The sequence below is a fragment of the Cervus elaphus genome, chromosome 17 (genome assembly GCF_910594005.1).
Source record: "Cervus elaphus chromosome 17, mCerEla1.1, whole genome shotgun sequence".
NCBI classification, from domain to species: Eukaryota; Metazoa; Chordata; class Mammalia; order Artiodactyla; family Cervidae; genus Cervus; species Cervus elaphus.
This window is the reverse complement of record NC_057831.1, coordinates 40,666,695-40,683,180: the sequence shown is the minus strand read 5'-3', so window position 1 is coordinate 40,683,180 and position 16,486 is coordinate 40,666,695. Positions and strand designations below refer to the sequence as shown.

Genomic DNA, 16,486 nt, shown 5'->3' with positions numbered 1-16,486 from the left:
AAATGACTCACTAGGTGTTCAAACACCTGGGAATATGAGAACAGTAATTTGAAATTAAAATTTGCTTTAGTAATTTAGAAGTAAAACTAGCTTTACTTCTTAGTGATCAGTTTGTATACTCTGAAAACCGAAGGGCTAATCCTATTATTTTTAAGTGAGTTTTTAACAATCCAGTTGTTAAATACAGTAAGGTTTTTAAAATTTGTATTGAACTAAGAAGTGTTTTCTTTTGACCCTGGTGGTCTCCCCTTAACTTCTGTGATTGTAATTATGATACATGGTCACAAGGGTTGGGAAGTGGAGCCAAGATTTTGATCTCAAAAGTCCAGGGACAGAGATGTAGTTAAGAGAAAGTGGTGACCTTGAACAACAGAGCACAAGGCATCAGAAATGTCCCTCAGCAAAACTGGATAGAAGAGAGCAGAAGAATTACAGGGGGGAAAATGTTTTGGAGTGCAAGGAGTTCTAAAATCTTGCACAGGAGCTTTAGAGGAAACTGCCAGAGCAAGTTTATTTTCTAATCTTTTAAAAGCCAAGAATTGTTTGAGTGTATATCCATTCAGGATAGATGTTTTTAATACTCTGTTGGAAAAAATGCTGGGCTCTATAAGAATCAGTCCCTGCCTTTGAGGTATTTACCAACTCTAAACGGAGCAGAGAAGGCCACAAACAGATCCTAGTGATAAAAGTTCTACAAGTTCACGGCACGGCACCATCTAAATTTCGAAAATTCTACTACCAGTGTAGAATATGGAGGTATCTTTAAATTGTCAGGCAACTAAGATAGTAACTTTTCAAAGCAACCCCAATTTCAAACCAGAGAACTGGGGAGTGGAAATTTAATTTACAAAAGCCTACGCTTTTCCAATTAGATTACATATTAAACAGGGTGGAATAATAGGTGAAGACAGTCAGGCTTCCCAATTATATGTCTCTGAGAATCAGACTCTCCATCCATCATCTTTATTGTATCACTAAATTCACATCATCTCTCTTTCAAAAGTCATCCTTACTGGAGGTTGGTGGGGTGTTTTGTTTTCAAAATTTAATCAACTAATGAATGGGAAATATTTTTGAATCTCAAAGGATAAAAAATTACCTTGGTTATGAGATAATCATACTATAACTCAGTTTGATATGCTCATATCTTGGAAACTAAGAAGATAAAAATCACTTTCCTAAATTTAAATATATGCAAACAATTATGATATAGCTATAGTGTATAACGGAGACGGCAATGGCACCCCACTCCAGTACTCTTGCCTGGAAAATCCCATGGACGGAGAAGCCTGGTTGGCTGTGGTCCATGGGGTCGCTAAGAGTCGGATGCGACTGAGTGACTTCACTTTCACTTTTCACTTTCCTGCATTAGAGAAGGAAATGGCAACCCACTCCAATGTTCTTGCCTGGAGAATCCCAGGGACGGGGGAGCCTGATGGGCTGCCGTCTATGGGGTCACACAGAATCGGACACAACTGAAGTGACTTAGCAGCAGTAGCAGCAGCATAACATATAATGCAATCAAACAATACAACTTGCTTAAGCATCCTTACATAAAGAGACCTTATATCTGATCTGGGGGCATTCCAGTCACCAGAATCTTAACTGTCATAATTAGATAAAGTCCATGTGGTAATCTGAAAGTAGTTTTAAGCATTTTAAGCTGTGAATTTGTAAAATAGTAAATAATTAATAAGCAGTTGGATTCATACGCAAGCATTTCATGTTTCTGTTCAGTCACCCATTTGTGTCTGACTCTTTGCGACCCCATAGACTGCAGCACCCTAGGGTTCTCTGTCCCGCCCATCTCCCAAAGTTTGCCCAGGTTCATGTCCGTTGCATCGGTGATGCCATCCAGCCATCTCATCCTCTGACACCTTCTTCTCCTTCTGCCCTCAATCTTTCCCAGCATCAGGAATTTTTCCAATGAGTTAGCTGTTTGCATCAAATGATCAAAATACTGGAATTTCAGCTTCATCATCAATCCTTCCAATGAGTACTGAGGGTTGATTTCCCTTAAGATTGACTGGTTTGATCTCCTGGCTATCCAAGGGATTCCCAGGAGTCTTCTCCAGCACCATAGTTCAAAGGCATCAATTCTTTGTCTCTCTGTCTTCTTTATGGTCCAGCTCTCACAACCATACATGACCACTGGGAAAACCATGGCCTTGACTATATAGACTTTTGTTGGCAGAATAACGTCTCTGCTTTCCAACACACTGTCTAGATTTGTCATTCACTTATGTTATAACAAATATATACATATACATGTTACATACACATTAAGTCCTCAGATGAATTTTAAATATATCTTTACCTTACCACTATTTCCAGATCTCAATGTGTTCACCAGCCCTGAAGTTGTTCTCTGAACTTGTCCTTTTGGGGTTTTGTGGAGGCTTTATGGTATAGGCATGGTTGATTAAATCATTATCCATTGGGGATTGAATTGAACTTCCAGCTCCTCTCCCTTCCCTGGAGGTCAGAGGACTGGGAATGAAAATTCTAACCCTCTAACCACCTGGTTGGCTCCCCTGACAACCATCTCCCATCCTTGCATCAGTTCAGTTCAGTTCAGTCACTCAGTCGTGTCTGACTCTTTGCAACCCCATGGACTGCAGCAGTCCAGGCCTCCCTGTCCATCACCAAGTCCTGGAATTTACTCAAACTCATGTCCAATTGAGTCGGTGATGCCATCCAACCATCTCATCCTCTGTCATCCCCTTCTCCTGTGTTCAATCTTTCCCAATGTCAGGGTCTTTTCAAATGAATCAGTTCTTCTCATCAGGTGGCCAAAGTATTGGATTTTCAGCTTCAACATCAGTCCTTCCAATGAATAATCAGGACTGATTTCCTTTAGGATGGACTGGTTGGATCTCCTTGCTGTCCAAGGGACTCTCAAGAGTCTTCTCCAACACTACAGTTCAAAGGCATCAATTCTTCAGTGCTCAGCTTTCTTTATAGTCCAACTCTCACATCCATACATGACCACTGGAAAAACTATAGCCTTGACTAGATGGACCTTTGTTAGCAAAGTAATGTCTCTGCTTTTTAATATGCTGTCTAGGTTGGTCATTGGAAAAGACCCTGATGCTGGGAGGGATTGGGGGCAGGAGGAGAAGGAGACGACAGAGGATGAGATGGCTGGATGGCATCACCGACTCAATGGACATGAGTTTGAGCAAACTCCGGGAATTGGTGATGGACAGGGAGGCCTGGCGTGCTGCGACTCATGGGGTCACAAAGAGTCGGACACGACTGAGCGACTGAACTGAATTGAACTAGGTTAGTCATAACTTTCCTTCCAAGAAGTAAGTGTCTTTTAATTTCATGTCTGCAGTCACCATTTGCAGTGATTTTGGAGCCCCCAAAAATAAAGTCTGCCACTGTTTCCACTGTTTCTCCATCTATTTGCCGTGAAGTGATGGGACCGGATGCCATGATCTTAGTTTTCTGAGTGTTGATCTTTAAGCCAACTTTTTCACTCTCCTCTTTCAGTTTCATCAAGAGGATCTTGCATGGGATTCAACAATTACCTTGTTAACATAACAAGGGATACCTTTATCTCTCTCATAGTTTTAGAAACTCTGTGCTAGAAATGGAAACTCAGAAGAAACATATATTTCTCCTTATACATCAGAGTATTAGAGTGTCCCTTCTGCTTTCCATTCATTGGATAGCTTGTTATTTGGTCCCAGCAAACCATTAGGGACCATGAAGTACCCTTTTCCCGTGGGTTTGGAAGCAGGGAGAGATTGTTGATCAATAGCCCTGTAGACACCTGTTCTTGCCTTGTTCAATCCGTCGATTGCCTTTCTGTGTATCTCATGGGTTGTTTCTACATGTTCTTCTAAGTGCTCCAGATGCTTTCTGGTTTCTTCTTATGAACTCATAGCTGGCTCACATTAAGTGTGGTTTCTGACAATTGTCCTGCTTAAGAAGATAACTTCCTTTGAGAATTGCCAACTTGCTTTTTATCAGTTCTTGCTAGAAGGACGAGATGCTCTACTTACTTGGGAGAGTGATCTTAATCTCCCTTTTTTCTTCCTTGGACAAAATGCCCAGTGTCCAGTCTTTGTTTTGCCCATAGTATGCTGTGCTACTTATTAAAGCGGTGTCATCTACTTTCTTTGTCAGAAAGAATAACTGAAAGAGTAGTCTTTGGACAAAATATGGATACCATGACACGTCTATTTGTAGAAACCCAAGCTTTTCAACTTAAGCACATGGATGCCTTCCTTGGCAACAGGAGTAGATGTGAGGGTTGAGAAAAACAATAGTTGCTTAAAAAACGTGATATAAAAGGCTCCCCAAGGAATTATTATTTCACAAGGACTTTTAGTTTTCATTTTTTCCCATGATATTTTTGTACTAATTCTTCTTGTTGGATCCCCAATGATTTATGGGAAGAGGAGATTTCAGCCAGCGAGTGGACAAATATTAGCTACAGAATACATCTGATTTGCATAGCACTACAACCATTTCTAGAGCATTCTATCAGAGTTCTGACAATCTTCAAGGAAATGCTAAAAGCCTTTCTGAAGAGGTAAAAGTGTAAGGACTTACAATGTACCTCAAAAAAGAATTTCTTTAGCATTTTCCTATGCATACATGGATCTCTCTGCAAAGCCCCATTCCCAACACTTTTCATGGATTACTGTATTTCTAGTGTACTCCTCTAAACATTAGTAGGGAAAACTTTTCTTTAATGAATAAAAAGGCTCCTGAGTTTCCTCTGACATTTACTTCCAGTATAGTGGCCTTTTATTCTTCTCAGCTGTCATTTACAATTGCAGTGTTCCCCTGTCTTTGAGGGTAAACTCTGATGATATTAGAGAGAGCAGATCCAATTTATAAAGCTAGACAGGGAGGCATAACTCATATCTGCTTTGTAGGCTCATTGCATTATATCAGCCCGCACTCTACTGGGTTCAACTGCTTTGGTGGATATCATTTAACCCTAATATAGCCATGCTGAGGTTATAATCACTGTTCGTATAATGGAGTTCTGTTTACCAAATTCCAGGTTATTAATATTGTACTGACAGCTCACATTTAATGATCAAATATGATGTGCAAGGACGAGTTCTAAGATAGAAACATAATGTAGAATTATCTTATCAATCCTCATAACAGCCCTCTAGAGTCAATAGGCATCCCCATGTTACACAGGAGAACAAGGGGACTTAAAGGAAATATTTGTCTGAAGCTCTGCAGCTTTTAAGTAGAAGAGAGGTTCAGTGCAGTTCTTCTATCTCACGCCAGAGCCCAGGAGCATAAGCATTTCACTAGTTGATTCTAAATGCTTCCCGACAGAATGGCACCAGCTATTATATGGACATGAAGGTGTCTGTGATGTCCACACATCAGGCAAGCCAGACACAAGGTAAGCCTCAGCAGCCCATCATGTGCTTTACGGGCAATTCCTATAACCTCAGACTCAGTCTCCTCAGTTTAAAAATGATGCCACTAGACTAGATGACAGGTATCCCTGCTTTAGGGATAAAGACCTACATTAGCCCCTATTTTTGCTAATGAAAAGAAATCTGAAGAGAATTTTCACTTTTATGTAGAAAAGCAAAAAGCGAAATATAGCATACAGCATTCCTTTGACAGCTGCTGCAGAGGCAGCACACCCCAAGCACCAACGGGCACCGTCAAGCCCCCTTCCCCAAGAAGTACCCTCTGCATCTCAGCATCAAGCCCCCATCGCTTTGAACTGTGTCTGTGAACATCTCGGCTTTATGGGGACTGCGTCTCTGGTTTCTGCCATTTCCGCTTTCAGGAGGTTTTATAAGAGCACTCTACATTTCAAGAGCAGGAGAAACCCATTTAAGCTCTGAAGTTGCTTAAATCCTCAAACTCTGTGGCCAATAGACTAGGCTCTGCTATTTTCTAATTATGAGAACGTGGGTAGTTTCTCTCTAACAGTTTGCTCATCAGTAAAATGGAGGTAATGCTAGCATCTATCCATTCCCATGAGAAAATCCAGGAAAAGCATTTAACACAATGTATTAACTTACCATCATCATAATCATTGCTATCATCATCACCATCATCATGCTAATTATTATTACCAAAGTTTCTCACTTACTAGTATTGATATTAGTAGTAGCAAAATTGTCATAGTACATTTATACGTACCTTGCCACATGTCTCATAGCACTACCTAAGGCAGCTGAGTAGGACCAAAGGGAACACAAGGCCCCAGGGCAAGTGTCTCTTTACCAACTGACAAAATGGCATGGCAGTTACATGCTAAGAAAATCTCACTCTACATTTATCACATTATGATCATATGATTGTGAAAGGTTTAAGAAGCATTGAAGGAAACTCGCTGGTCTTAACAGATTAATGTACCAGCCAGTACAGCACCAGGAAATCCTAGCTACTTAACATTTGATGGAGTAGTTCACTTAACCTGTCCTAAAATCTGGGACTTCTCCCAAAGCACTTTAGTGCCCAGCCATTCATATTCAGATTAAAGTGTATGTGGTAAGGAAGAAGGTGGAGAGGTCCTGGCTGAACTAAAGGCAATCATTTCTCAAAAAAAGAAATTAGAAGCATTTCATTTTCCCCAAATCTCACAAACTGCAATTATATATGTTGTTGTTCAGTCACTAAGTCATGTCTAACTCTTTGCCACCCCATGGACTGCAACATGCAAGGCTTCCCTGTCCATCACCCACTCCCGGAGCTTTCTCAAACTCATGTCCTTCGAGTTGGTGACGCCATCCAACCATCTTATCCTCTGTCATCCCCTTCTCCTCCGGCATTCAATCTTTCCCAGCATCAGGGTCTTTTCCAAGGAGTCAGTTCTTCACATCAGGTGGCCAAAGTATTGGAGTTTCAACATCAGCATTGGTCCTTTCAGTGAATATTCAGGACTGATTTCCTTTAAGATTGATTGGTTTGATCTCCTTGCAGTCCAAAGGACTCTCAAGAGTCTTCTCCAACACCACAGTTCAACAGCATCAGTTCTTCTGTGCTCAGCTTTCTTTATAGTTCAACTCTCACATCCATTCATGACTACTGGAAAAACCATAGCTTTGACTAGAAGGACCTTGTCAGTGAAGTAATGTCTCTGCTTTTTAGTATGCTGTCTAGGTTGGTCATAACTTTTCTTCCAAGGAGCAAGCGTCTGCTAATTTCATGGCTGCAATCACCATCTGCAGTGATTTTGGAGCCCCAAAAAATAGAAGTCTGTCACTATTTCCATTGTTTCCCCATCTATTCACCATGAAATGATAGGACTGGATGGCATGATCTTTGTTTTTTGAAGTTGAGTTTTAAGCCAGCTTTTTAACTCTCCTCTTTCATTTTCAACAAGAGGCTCTTTAGTTCTTCTTTGCTTTCTGCCATAAGGGTGGTTTTATCTGCATATCTGAGGTTATTGATATTTCTCCCAGCAATCTTGGTTCCAGTTTATGCTTCATCCAGCCCAGCATTTCACATGAAGTAGTCTGCATATAAATTAAATCAGCAGGGTGACAATATACAGCCTTGACGTACTCCTTTCCAAATTTTAAACCAGTCTGTTGTTCCATGTCAGGTTCTAACTATTGCTTCTTGACCTGCATACAGATTTCTCAGGAGGCAGGTCAGGTGGTCTAGTATTTCCGTCTCTTTAAGAATTTTTCATAGTTTGTTGTGATCTACACAGTCAAAGGCTTTGGCATAATCAATAAAGCAGAAGTAGATGTTTTTCTGGTTTTCTCTTGCTTTTTTGATGATCCAACGGATGTTGGCAATGTGATCTCTGGTTCCTCCACCTTTTCTAAATCCAGCTGGAACATCTAGAAATTCTCGGTTTGCATGCTGTTGAAGCCTGGCTTGGAGAATTTTGAGCATTACTTTGCTATCATATGAGGTGAGTGCAGTTGTGTAGTAGTTTGAACACACGTCCCTTAATAACTCAGATCAGTACTATCACTCCTGTGAGACAAGCAAAAATATACTGCATTCTTTTAAATTTGTTATGTATTTAGGATCTTGTTTGTTATGCCATAAGTTAACCTGACTAACACAGTCACATTGTTTTTGGTTTACACTTAGCTTTATGCATGGGCAGGTCAAACTCTTCTTGATGGAGAGGTGGAGATATCTCTTTTGTGCAGAAATGAATCCATAAAACTGGTAAGGGAGGAGTTAGAAAATAAACTACTGTACTGCTTTGTAAGTCACTAGCATCCTAAAAATATGATTCATCTTTTTCACCTGAAGGTAGTAAAATGTATTGCTTTCCCATAAGAGCTCTTCTGAATAAATAAAAGATCATCAATTCAGTTCAGTTCAGTCACTCAGTTGTGTCCGACTCTTTGAAACCCCATGAACTGCAGCAAGCCAAGCCTCCCTGTCCATCACCAAGTCCCGGAATCCACCCAAACTCATGTCCATTGAGTCAGCGATGCCATCCAACAATCTCATCCTTTGTTGTCCCCTTCTCTTCCTGCCCTCAATCCCTCCCAGCATCAGGGTCTTTTCAAATGAGTCAGCTCTTCGCATCAGGTGGCCAAAGTATTGGAGTTTCAGCTTCAGCATCAGTCCTTCCAATGAACACCCAGGACTGATCTCCTTTAGGATGGACTGGTTAGATCTCCTTGCAGTCCAAGGGACTCTCAAGAGTCTTCTCCAACACCACAGCTCAAAAGCATCAATTCTTCTGCACTCAGCTTTCTTTATAGTCCAACTCTCACATCCATTCATGACCACTGGAAAAACCATAGCTTTGACTAGACAGACCCTTGTTGGCAAAGTAATGTCTCTGCTTTTTAATATGCTGTCTAGGTTGGACATAACTGTCCTTCCAAGGAGTAAGAGTCTTTTCATTTCATGGCTGCAATCACCATCTGCAGTGATTTTGGAGCCCCCAAAAATAAAATCTGTCACTCTTTCCACTGTTTCCCCCATCTATTTGCCATGAAATGATGGGACCAGGTGCCATGATCTTAGTTTTCACTCCTGGATTATTTTTATCATCTTATTTATTGTTTTTTACCTTTCTTCTTCCAACTGGATGCAGGTCTCATGAAGACAAGACATTTAACTTATTATTACTGCCACCTAATTTCTTAGAAAAGTTCCTAGAATAATAGACCTACAGTGTGTATGGGCTAAAGCTGTAAATCAATGTAATAAATAAAAGATGAAAAAAGACAAATTAGCTTGCTGAGTCTTACCACCCTAGAACTTGACTGGGAGTTTTCAGTTGGCAGAGAAAGGACTTCGTCTGACCCAGACATATGATTAAACATAAAGCAAACACATATGAGACTGTCAATTTCTGCATTTCAATTAACATTATAAGATATATCTATCAAATGCATCTAGAGACTAAAGACAGCTGACAAGTTTGCTAACTGCAGGTATCCCATCACTTCCCATCTTTGTCTCTTGCTAGAGTCATTTGAACTCTGAGGCAAGTGCCTAGTTTTGACCTTGCATATATTCGCCACCTGATGGCAGACAGCCATCTATTTGCTCTCTCCTCACTATCCCCAGCAGATGGCTCAGAGATGAATAGCCAATAAATCACAATTTCCATGCATGAGAGGGTCTAACTACAAAGTGCTTATTTGCTCTTAAAATTGGTTCTGTTGCTGCCAACTAGATAAAGTCATTTAGTCAAAACTTTTGAGTGATGAACTATATACACACCATCTTCTTTCCTCTTGGAGTTGTAACTCTTGATTGTTCATTTATTTATGTACTAGTCAGGATTTTCCAGAGAAACAAAGCCAATAGATGTATATATATACTGAAAGTTATTTATTTAAACAATTGGCTCATATGATTGTGAAGGCTTAGCCAGTCCAGAATCTAGTGGAAGAGGGAGACAAGCTAGAGATTCAGGAACTCAGGAAGGAATTGCAGTTCAAGTTCAAAGGCAATCTGGTGTATAACCAAGAAAAACCAGTGTTGCCTATCAGGTCCCAAGACTGGAAAATTCTATTTTGCCCTGGAGAGATTAGCCTTTTGTTCTATTCAGGTCTACAAATGATTAGGTAAGGTCTACTCACATGCTTCCCTGGTGGCTCAGAGGGTAAAGCGTCTGCCTGCAGTGCGGGAGACCTGGGTTTGATGCCTGGGTCAGGAAGATCCCCTGGAAAAGGAAATGGCAACCCACTCCAGTATTCTTGCCTGGAGAATCCCATGGACAGAGTAGCCTGGTGGGCTACAGTGCATGGGGTTGCAAAGAGTCAGATACGACTGAGTGATTCACTTCACTTCACTTCATTCATATGCTGGAGGGTAATTTCTTTTACTCAAAATCCACCAATTTAAATGTAAATCTCATTCAAAAACACCCTTATAGAAAGATCCAGAATAATGTTTGACCAAATAACTGGGCATCATGGCCCAGACAAATTGACATATAAAAGTAAACATCATAATTTGCTTGCTTGGGTTTCTTTGTTGTTGTTTTTTTTTCCTAATTTGTTTCTGGCTGTCTTTCCTTTGCTGCAATTCTCTTAGGTCCTCAGGGTCATTATTTCCACGAGGCTTATTTAATACAAAACCTTGTGACAATCTGGAAAGTTTCAAGCTCACATTCCAGCTCTTCCACTGGATCTCTGAGTAACAAGGCACTTGACCACAGAACCTAGTTCCTTTTCAGTGAATGGAGATGTCTATGCCATTATAATAATCAAATGGGAAAAATACACATTGACAAGCCTGTAAACACAAGCTTCACATTGGCAACTATTATTTGAAGTTGTGTTAATGTATCAAAGGTACAACCTTTCAAACCAACAAAGAAGAAAATAGAAAATTCCTCATGTGAAGCATGTGACAGTCCTGAGTAACTGAGTTATTAGAAAAAGGAAACATCAAATTAATACATCAAGTTTATTCATGAGGGAACAATGATTTTAAGAGTTAAGAGTTTTTAAAGACCACAAATGATTTTTGAAGATCCCAGAAACAGCCTCAAATTTAAAGTACACAGAATACCCATGTCTAACGTCAGGGGAATTAGCATACCTCTGATTCTCCCCCAGTGAGTCTTGGAGATGCTGGTAGCCTGGGGGGTTCTATGAGAACTGAAGTGAGGGAACTTACGGAAAATGGGCCTGTTCCTGAAAAGCTACTCAGAAGGACCCGACAGAACTTATCACTTCCCCACCTTTGGTGTATAGTTAGCATCCCACGTGTGGTTTGATGTCAAATTACTTTGTGATTGTCAGTCTTCACTGTTCCAGGGATCTCTCCCATTCAGATTCCTGACCAGATTGTTTTTGAAACTCCAAAGAGTGAAAGCATTTTTTTGCCCTTACATCAGCGTCAAGTCCCCTTGATTAGTCCTCACCTCAGCATAAAGGCAGACCTTATATGGCACTGGGCTTCCCTGGTGACGCAGAGAGTAAAGAATCTGCCTGCGATACAGGAGACTGGATTCTATCCCTGGGTTGGGAAGATCCCCTGGAGAAGGGAGTGGCTACCCACTCCAGTGTTCTTGCCTGGAAAATTCCATGGACAGAGGAGCCTGGCGGGCCACAGTCCATGGGGTCACAAAGAGATGGACACGACTAGGCAACTAACACTTTCACTTTCACTTTGGATGGCATTTTAGATTTCAGCTCCTTTTATGGAAAATTTCAGTTTCAGAGGGGTACCTTTGCTCTCTGGCCCCATCAAGTCAGTAATCCAACATCAGTGGTGTTCCTGCTGTCAGTATCCATCAGTCTTAAATAACTCCAACCACGGGACAAAGGTGGGAATTCGTTACATTCAGGCCTCCTCCTTTTACACCTCTTCTTCAGAACCTAAAAAAATCTTGGGGTCTTTCCTTACTCAAGTGACTTATTTCTGCTCTTGTTATCATGCAGTCCGGAGCAATCTGTTAACAGAAGTTAGTAGTTATTCCTGCTGGAGGCTTGTGGGGCCACCTTAGACCCAAGAGAGCACACCATTTTCACACTAAACTAAAGATGATGTGTGCCCAGCACATCCGCAGAGGACATGACATGAAGTCCAGTCAAGACCACATCAGAAACCTCTTGCAGTGTTCTCTCTGAATGAAAAGCAAACGTCCTCCTACCCATTGATAACATATATACATGTTCTGAAAAAACAACGTGTGTTTTTTAATGTGTCTGACAAGCTGTGATGCTGATACTATGCAAAGATTTTTACACCAGCAACTTTCTTTCATCCTATGAAAACTGGAACAAAGAGAAGTTTATAGTGCACTTTTATTCTTTTTGTGATAATGGATGGATGGATGGATAACTTTCTTGGTTCAGCTCTGCACAGTAGACAGTTAGACTTCAAAATGTGCAGAAAAATCCGTTTTATGAACACTTTGCTCATATCGCTTCTCTCCCACTTCCTCTAGGAATGTCCCAGCGGGGTTGTTAATGAAGATACCTTCAAAGAGATTTACTCGCAGTTCTTTCCACAGGGAGGTAGGTACAAATGTGAACCAGTGAACGTACTTTCAGCTAGAATTATGCTTGCAGTCTTGAGTTTGCTTTAATCTTTCATGGCATGGCTCTACAGTTTTCATCTTTACATCCAAAAATTAATACACAGCATGCTGCACATGTGATTCTCAATACATCATAAACGTGAGTTACTTACAAATTATCAAATATCTGAGAGTTCACTCTTCAGCTGAATACAAGTAGTATTATCGAGTGCCTGTTGCCACATCCCTCAAATGCATGGCGCTTTCTGACTATGATGGATGGGTCCTGAAAGCCGCAAAGCTTTTCACATGCATTACAACATCTCATTCTCCCAACTTTCAAAATTAGAAAGTATAATTATCCTCAATTTTTTTGGATCTGAAATCTGGGGCTTAGAGAAGCTAACTGTTTTGCTCAGGGTCATACATCCACTAAAATGGCAGATCTAGGTTAGAATCCCCTGTGGCTCAAATGATAATCTGCCTACAGTGCAGGAGACTCGGGTTTGACCCCTGAGTCAGGAAGATCCTCTAGAGAAAGGAATGGCTACCCACTCGCGTATTCTTGCCTGGAGAATCCCGTGGACAGATGAGCCTGGCGGGCTATCGTCCATAGCATTGCAAAGCGTCAGACATGACTGAGCAACTAACTACTACTAGGTTAGAACCCAGATGTTCCTGGAGTCTTATCTAGGCTCTCTGCTGCTCCTTTCTGCTCTTCCTCTCTCTTTCAGGAACTCTTCACTATCATCCCTCCCCCCCGCATCTAAGAAAATCAGTACCACTCTAGACATTATTTTAACTGGGAAGAAAACAAAGAGAGCATAATGACAATGTGTACCTATCAGAGAAGAGTGAAGAGCTACATTTGCCAGTGGAACTTGCAGCCTCCCCTTTGCTCACTCGGCAGGATGCCCAGCTCCAACTTGTCCTGCCACCTTGCCTGTTTCCAGCCGTGTGTTGGGTGCCGATGACGCCAGGGGAGAGAGCCGACCCCAAAGAATGGTAGAGCCTCGTGCTGCGTGTGGGCAGCGCCAGCATGAAAAGTAAACATGAAGACGGGAGTTAGCAGCATAATATTATGAGAACACAATATAGGCACAATTAGACCAGCTGAATGACAGGGAGGACATAAAAAAGAATCGGTCCAGATAAACCGAACCTGAGCGGAAGGAGCCGCCATTCATCAAGCATCTAATACAGGTCAGGCCCTGGCCTGTGTTACCCATCACCTCCCAACAACCCTAGCTCCGATTCTCCCTTCCATACACGTGGAAACCAGGGTGCACAGAAATCCATCCATTTCCCAGCCATCATTTTTTACTTCTTTCCCACTTAAAAGATTCACTGTCATCTGATGCCCAAATAACTGCAGTGTTCTCCCAGGTAGTCTCTCTGATCCCACGCCTCTTTTTTACTCCCCCACCACGGTTAATTCTCACATGTGCCAGAGTTATCCTGGTAAAATGTAGGTTGCGTCACTGCTTTGCCCAGAATCTTCCACCCACTCAGAGCAAAAGCCACAGTCACTGTCTCCTGTTCTCTCTCTGCCTCGTCCTTCACCGACCCTCCCTTTTGCTCACCTCATTCCAGCCTCCCTGGCCTCTTGCCGTTCCTCCAGCACACCAGTCCTTTTGTTGTTTCTGAGCATTTTTTTCATTATTATTTAAAAAAAATTTTGACTGCACTGCACCAGCATATGGGATCTTATTCCCCACCCCCTCCAGAGATCAAACCCGTACCCCCAGCAGTGGAAGGGCAGAGCCCTAACCACTGGACCACCAGGGAAGTCCTGCCTCTGGGCCTTTGAATTCATTTTTCTCTCTGTCTGGAATCCCCCTTCTCCTAAACATCCATCTCAATACCTCATCACCTCTGCTTTCATTCAAATGCCACCTTCTCTGTGAGGCTTCCTCTGGTCACCCTGGCTTAAACCTCAACCCCTTAAACATCCCCCATGCCGTTTTCCTGCTTTAGCTTTCTCTTTAGTTCTCAAGAGCATCTAATAATGTATAATTTATTTATTTTTTGTTGTTGTTTACTGTCTCTTTTTCCACTAGAATGTCATCTCCAAGGGAACGGAATTTTTTTTCTGTTTTGCTCACTGCTATATCCACAGGTCATGGAATACCGAGGGACAAATAGTCATACTAATACTGCAAAAAAGAGTGAATGTGTGGATAAGTGAATGACATCGACCTCATCATGGGGTGATACCTGCAAAGGCATTTTTAATGGATACAACACTTGAATATTAATTATTTCATACAAAAACTCGATTCACTTTTGGCTTTATGTATTTTGGTAGGTTAAAGACAATTTTGTGCATGGATTATCAAAATAGAAATTCTCCCTTAAGATGGACTTTTCAAAGAATTAAATAAATATTCTGAGAAAACAAGTAGTGACCCATTATTACATGAATTTGCATATGTCATGGGTGACAACTCCCCCCAGCCCATCTTGTTACCAACCATCCACAGACTGATATTGGGTCTGATGGCAGGCTTGTAATGTGTCTGTTGTCTGCATTAATAATGAATTTAGAATATCATTTGTTTAATACATATTTCTAAATTATTAAAAACCATGGAATTTTTTAAAAGAATGATGTTTGCTATAAACTGTCTGCTGATGTATTTATAGGCATTAATATCAAAGCCCTTAGCACAAATGGAAATCTTTTAGCTATTTTTTTATTATCTCAAATGAAAGTTATTACATACTACAAATTGGATACAACTTCACATTAAAAATGTATCTGTATCTGAAAAATAACATTTCAACATTAGAGAACGTCTACTTAAGCATAATCATTTGCAAGGGAATCTTGTTACAAAGTCCAAAGGGATTTGTGGAAAAATCACTTTTGCACTCTTAAAAATCCTTTGAATATTCATGTTAATTGAATGCATAAATCTAAAAGCATCCAGCATTACTGAAGAAAATGAAATATTTTAAAGAATGATGACTTGCAATTTTAAAAATTAATATCATGCATGCAAATTGTATCTTGCAGTGCCCCTAGAAAAGAGAAAATGTCCTAAGAAAGAATGTATTCTCTGGTGGCAGTCAAATCCCTGTTAGGACATCCTCACACTTGTGTGAAGTCGTTTATTTAGTCTGATGGCCTGAAAGCAACAGATGTCTCTCATTAGGAGTCGTAGCAATGATGGGACCATAAATCACAATGTCTCACCATTTCCTCCAGAAAGAGACTTTGTCTTATTGCCAGAATCTCCTGCAGTTTATACTGTGTCAGGCTCTTGAGTTTTCTCTACGGCTTAGCAGGATGGTTTACCAAGCACAACTTGTTTGGAGCTCTGGATATCAGCACAGCTGAACTGAACAGAGCCTTCCTGTTTGTAGGGGATAAAGTATGTCTCCTATAAAACAAGCCAAGAGGAAACCGCATTACCTATATCATTGCAGCAATGTTTTCCAATGCCTCCTACAGGGAAGCCTTAGCTTAGAAGCTCTTAAGGCATTTTTAAAGCTCATGAAACTTACAGTCTCCTGGTTTACCCCTGCTTGTGTTGTAGGAATTTTGCACTTACTTTGACTATATGAGGCACCTGATCAACAGTTATTGAAGGAATGAGTTTCAGTCAGAAGAATCTAAACAAGTATTTATTGAACATCCATGTGTAAGGCACTTGAGGCATTTAGATGAGTTTTATGGACATAAAGATTTAAGTACTTTTTCCCAAATGACTGCATCCACTGAATACACTTCTATTTCTAGGAATTTTCAGGGTGCTTTATAGAGGACATAGTGAACAGAAACTACCATTCATGTAGGAAGTGAACCCTCCTTACTGCAGTCACAGTGCCTTGAATTGTATATCCAAATGCATTGAACTAATTCTGTATCGTATGAATGAATTCAGGTGGGAGTAGGGGATGGTGGTGGGAAGAAAGAAATCAACCAGATTGATTTTAACCCGCAGACACGGAACATGATAACCAAGTGCATTTGTTCAAATATTCTGAAATATATATATCAGTGGCCTTTCCAACCAAGGGATTAGTTGATATTATCACTGTGGTCTGGGCGTAGTTGAGTTAAAGGCA

At 40.8% G+C, this 16,486-nt stretch overlaps 1 protein-coding gene across 5 annotated transcripts in view; it reads left to right on the top strand.

The window, feature by feature from the left end:
- The window catches only part of KCNIP4 (potassium voltage-gated channel interacting protein 4), a 1,258,052-nt gene that overhangs the window by 1,223,948 nt on the left and 17,618 nt on the right, over positions 1-16,486 (top strand). For all 5 annotated transcript variants that reach the window (XM_043871383.1, XM_043871387.1, XM_043871386.1 and 2 more), the window contains one exon: positions 12,341-12,410. In XM_043871383.1, coding sequence (XP_043727318.1) covers positions 12,341-12,410 — 70 coding nt within the window. The remainder of the gene's footprint in view (positions 1-12,340; positions 12,411-16,486) is intronic.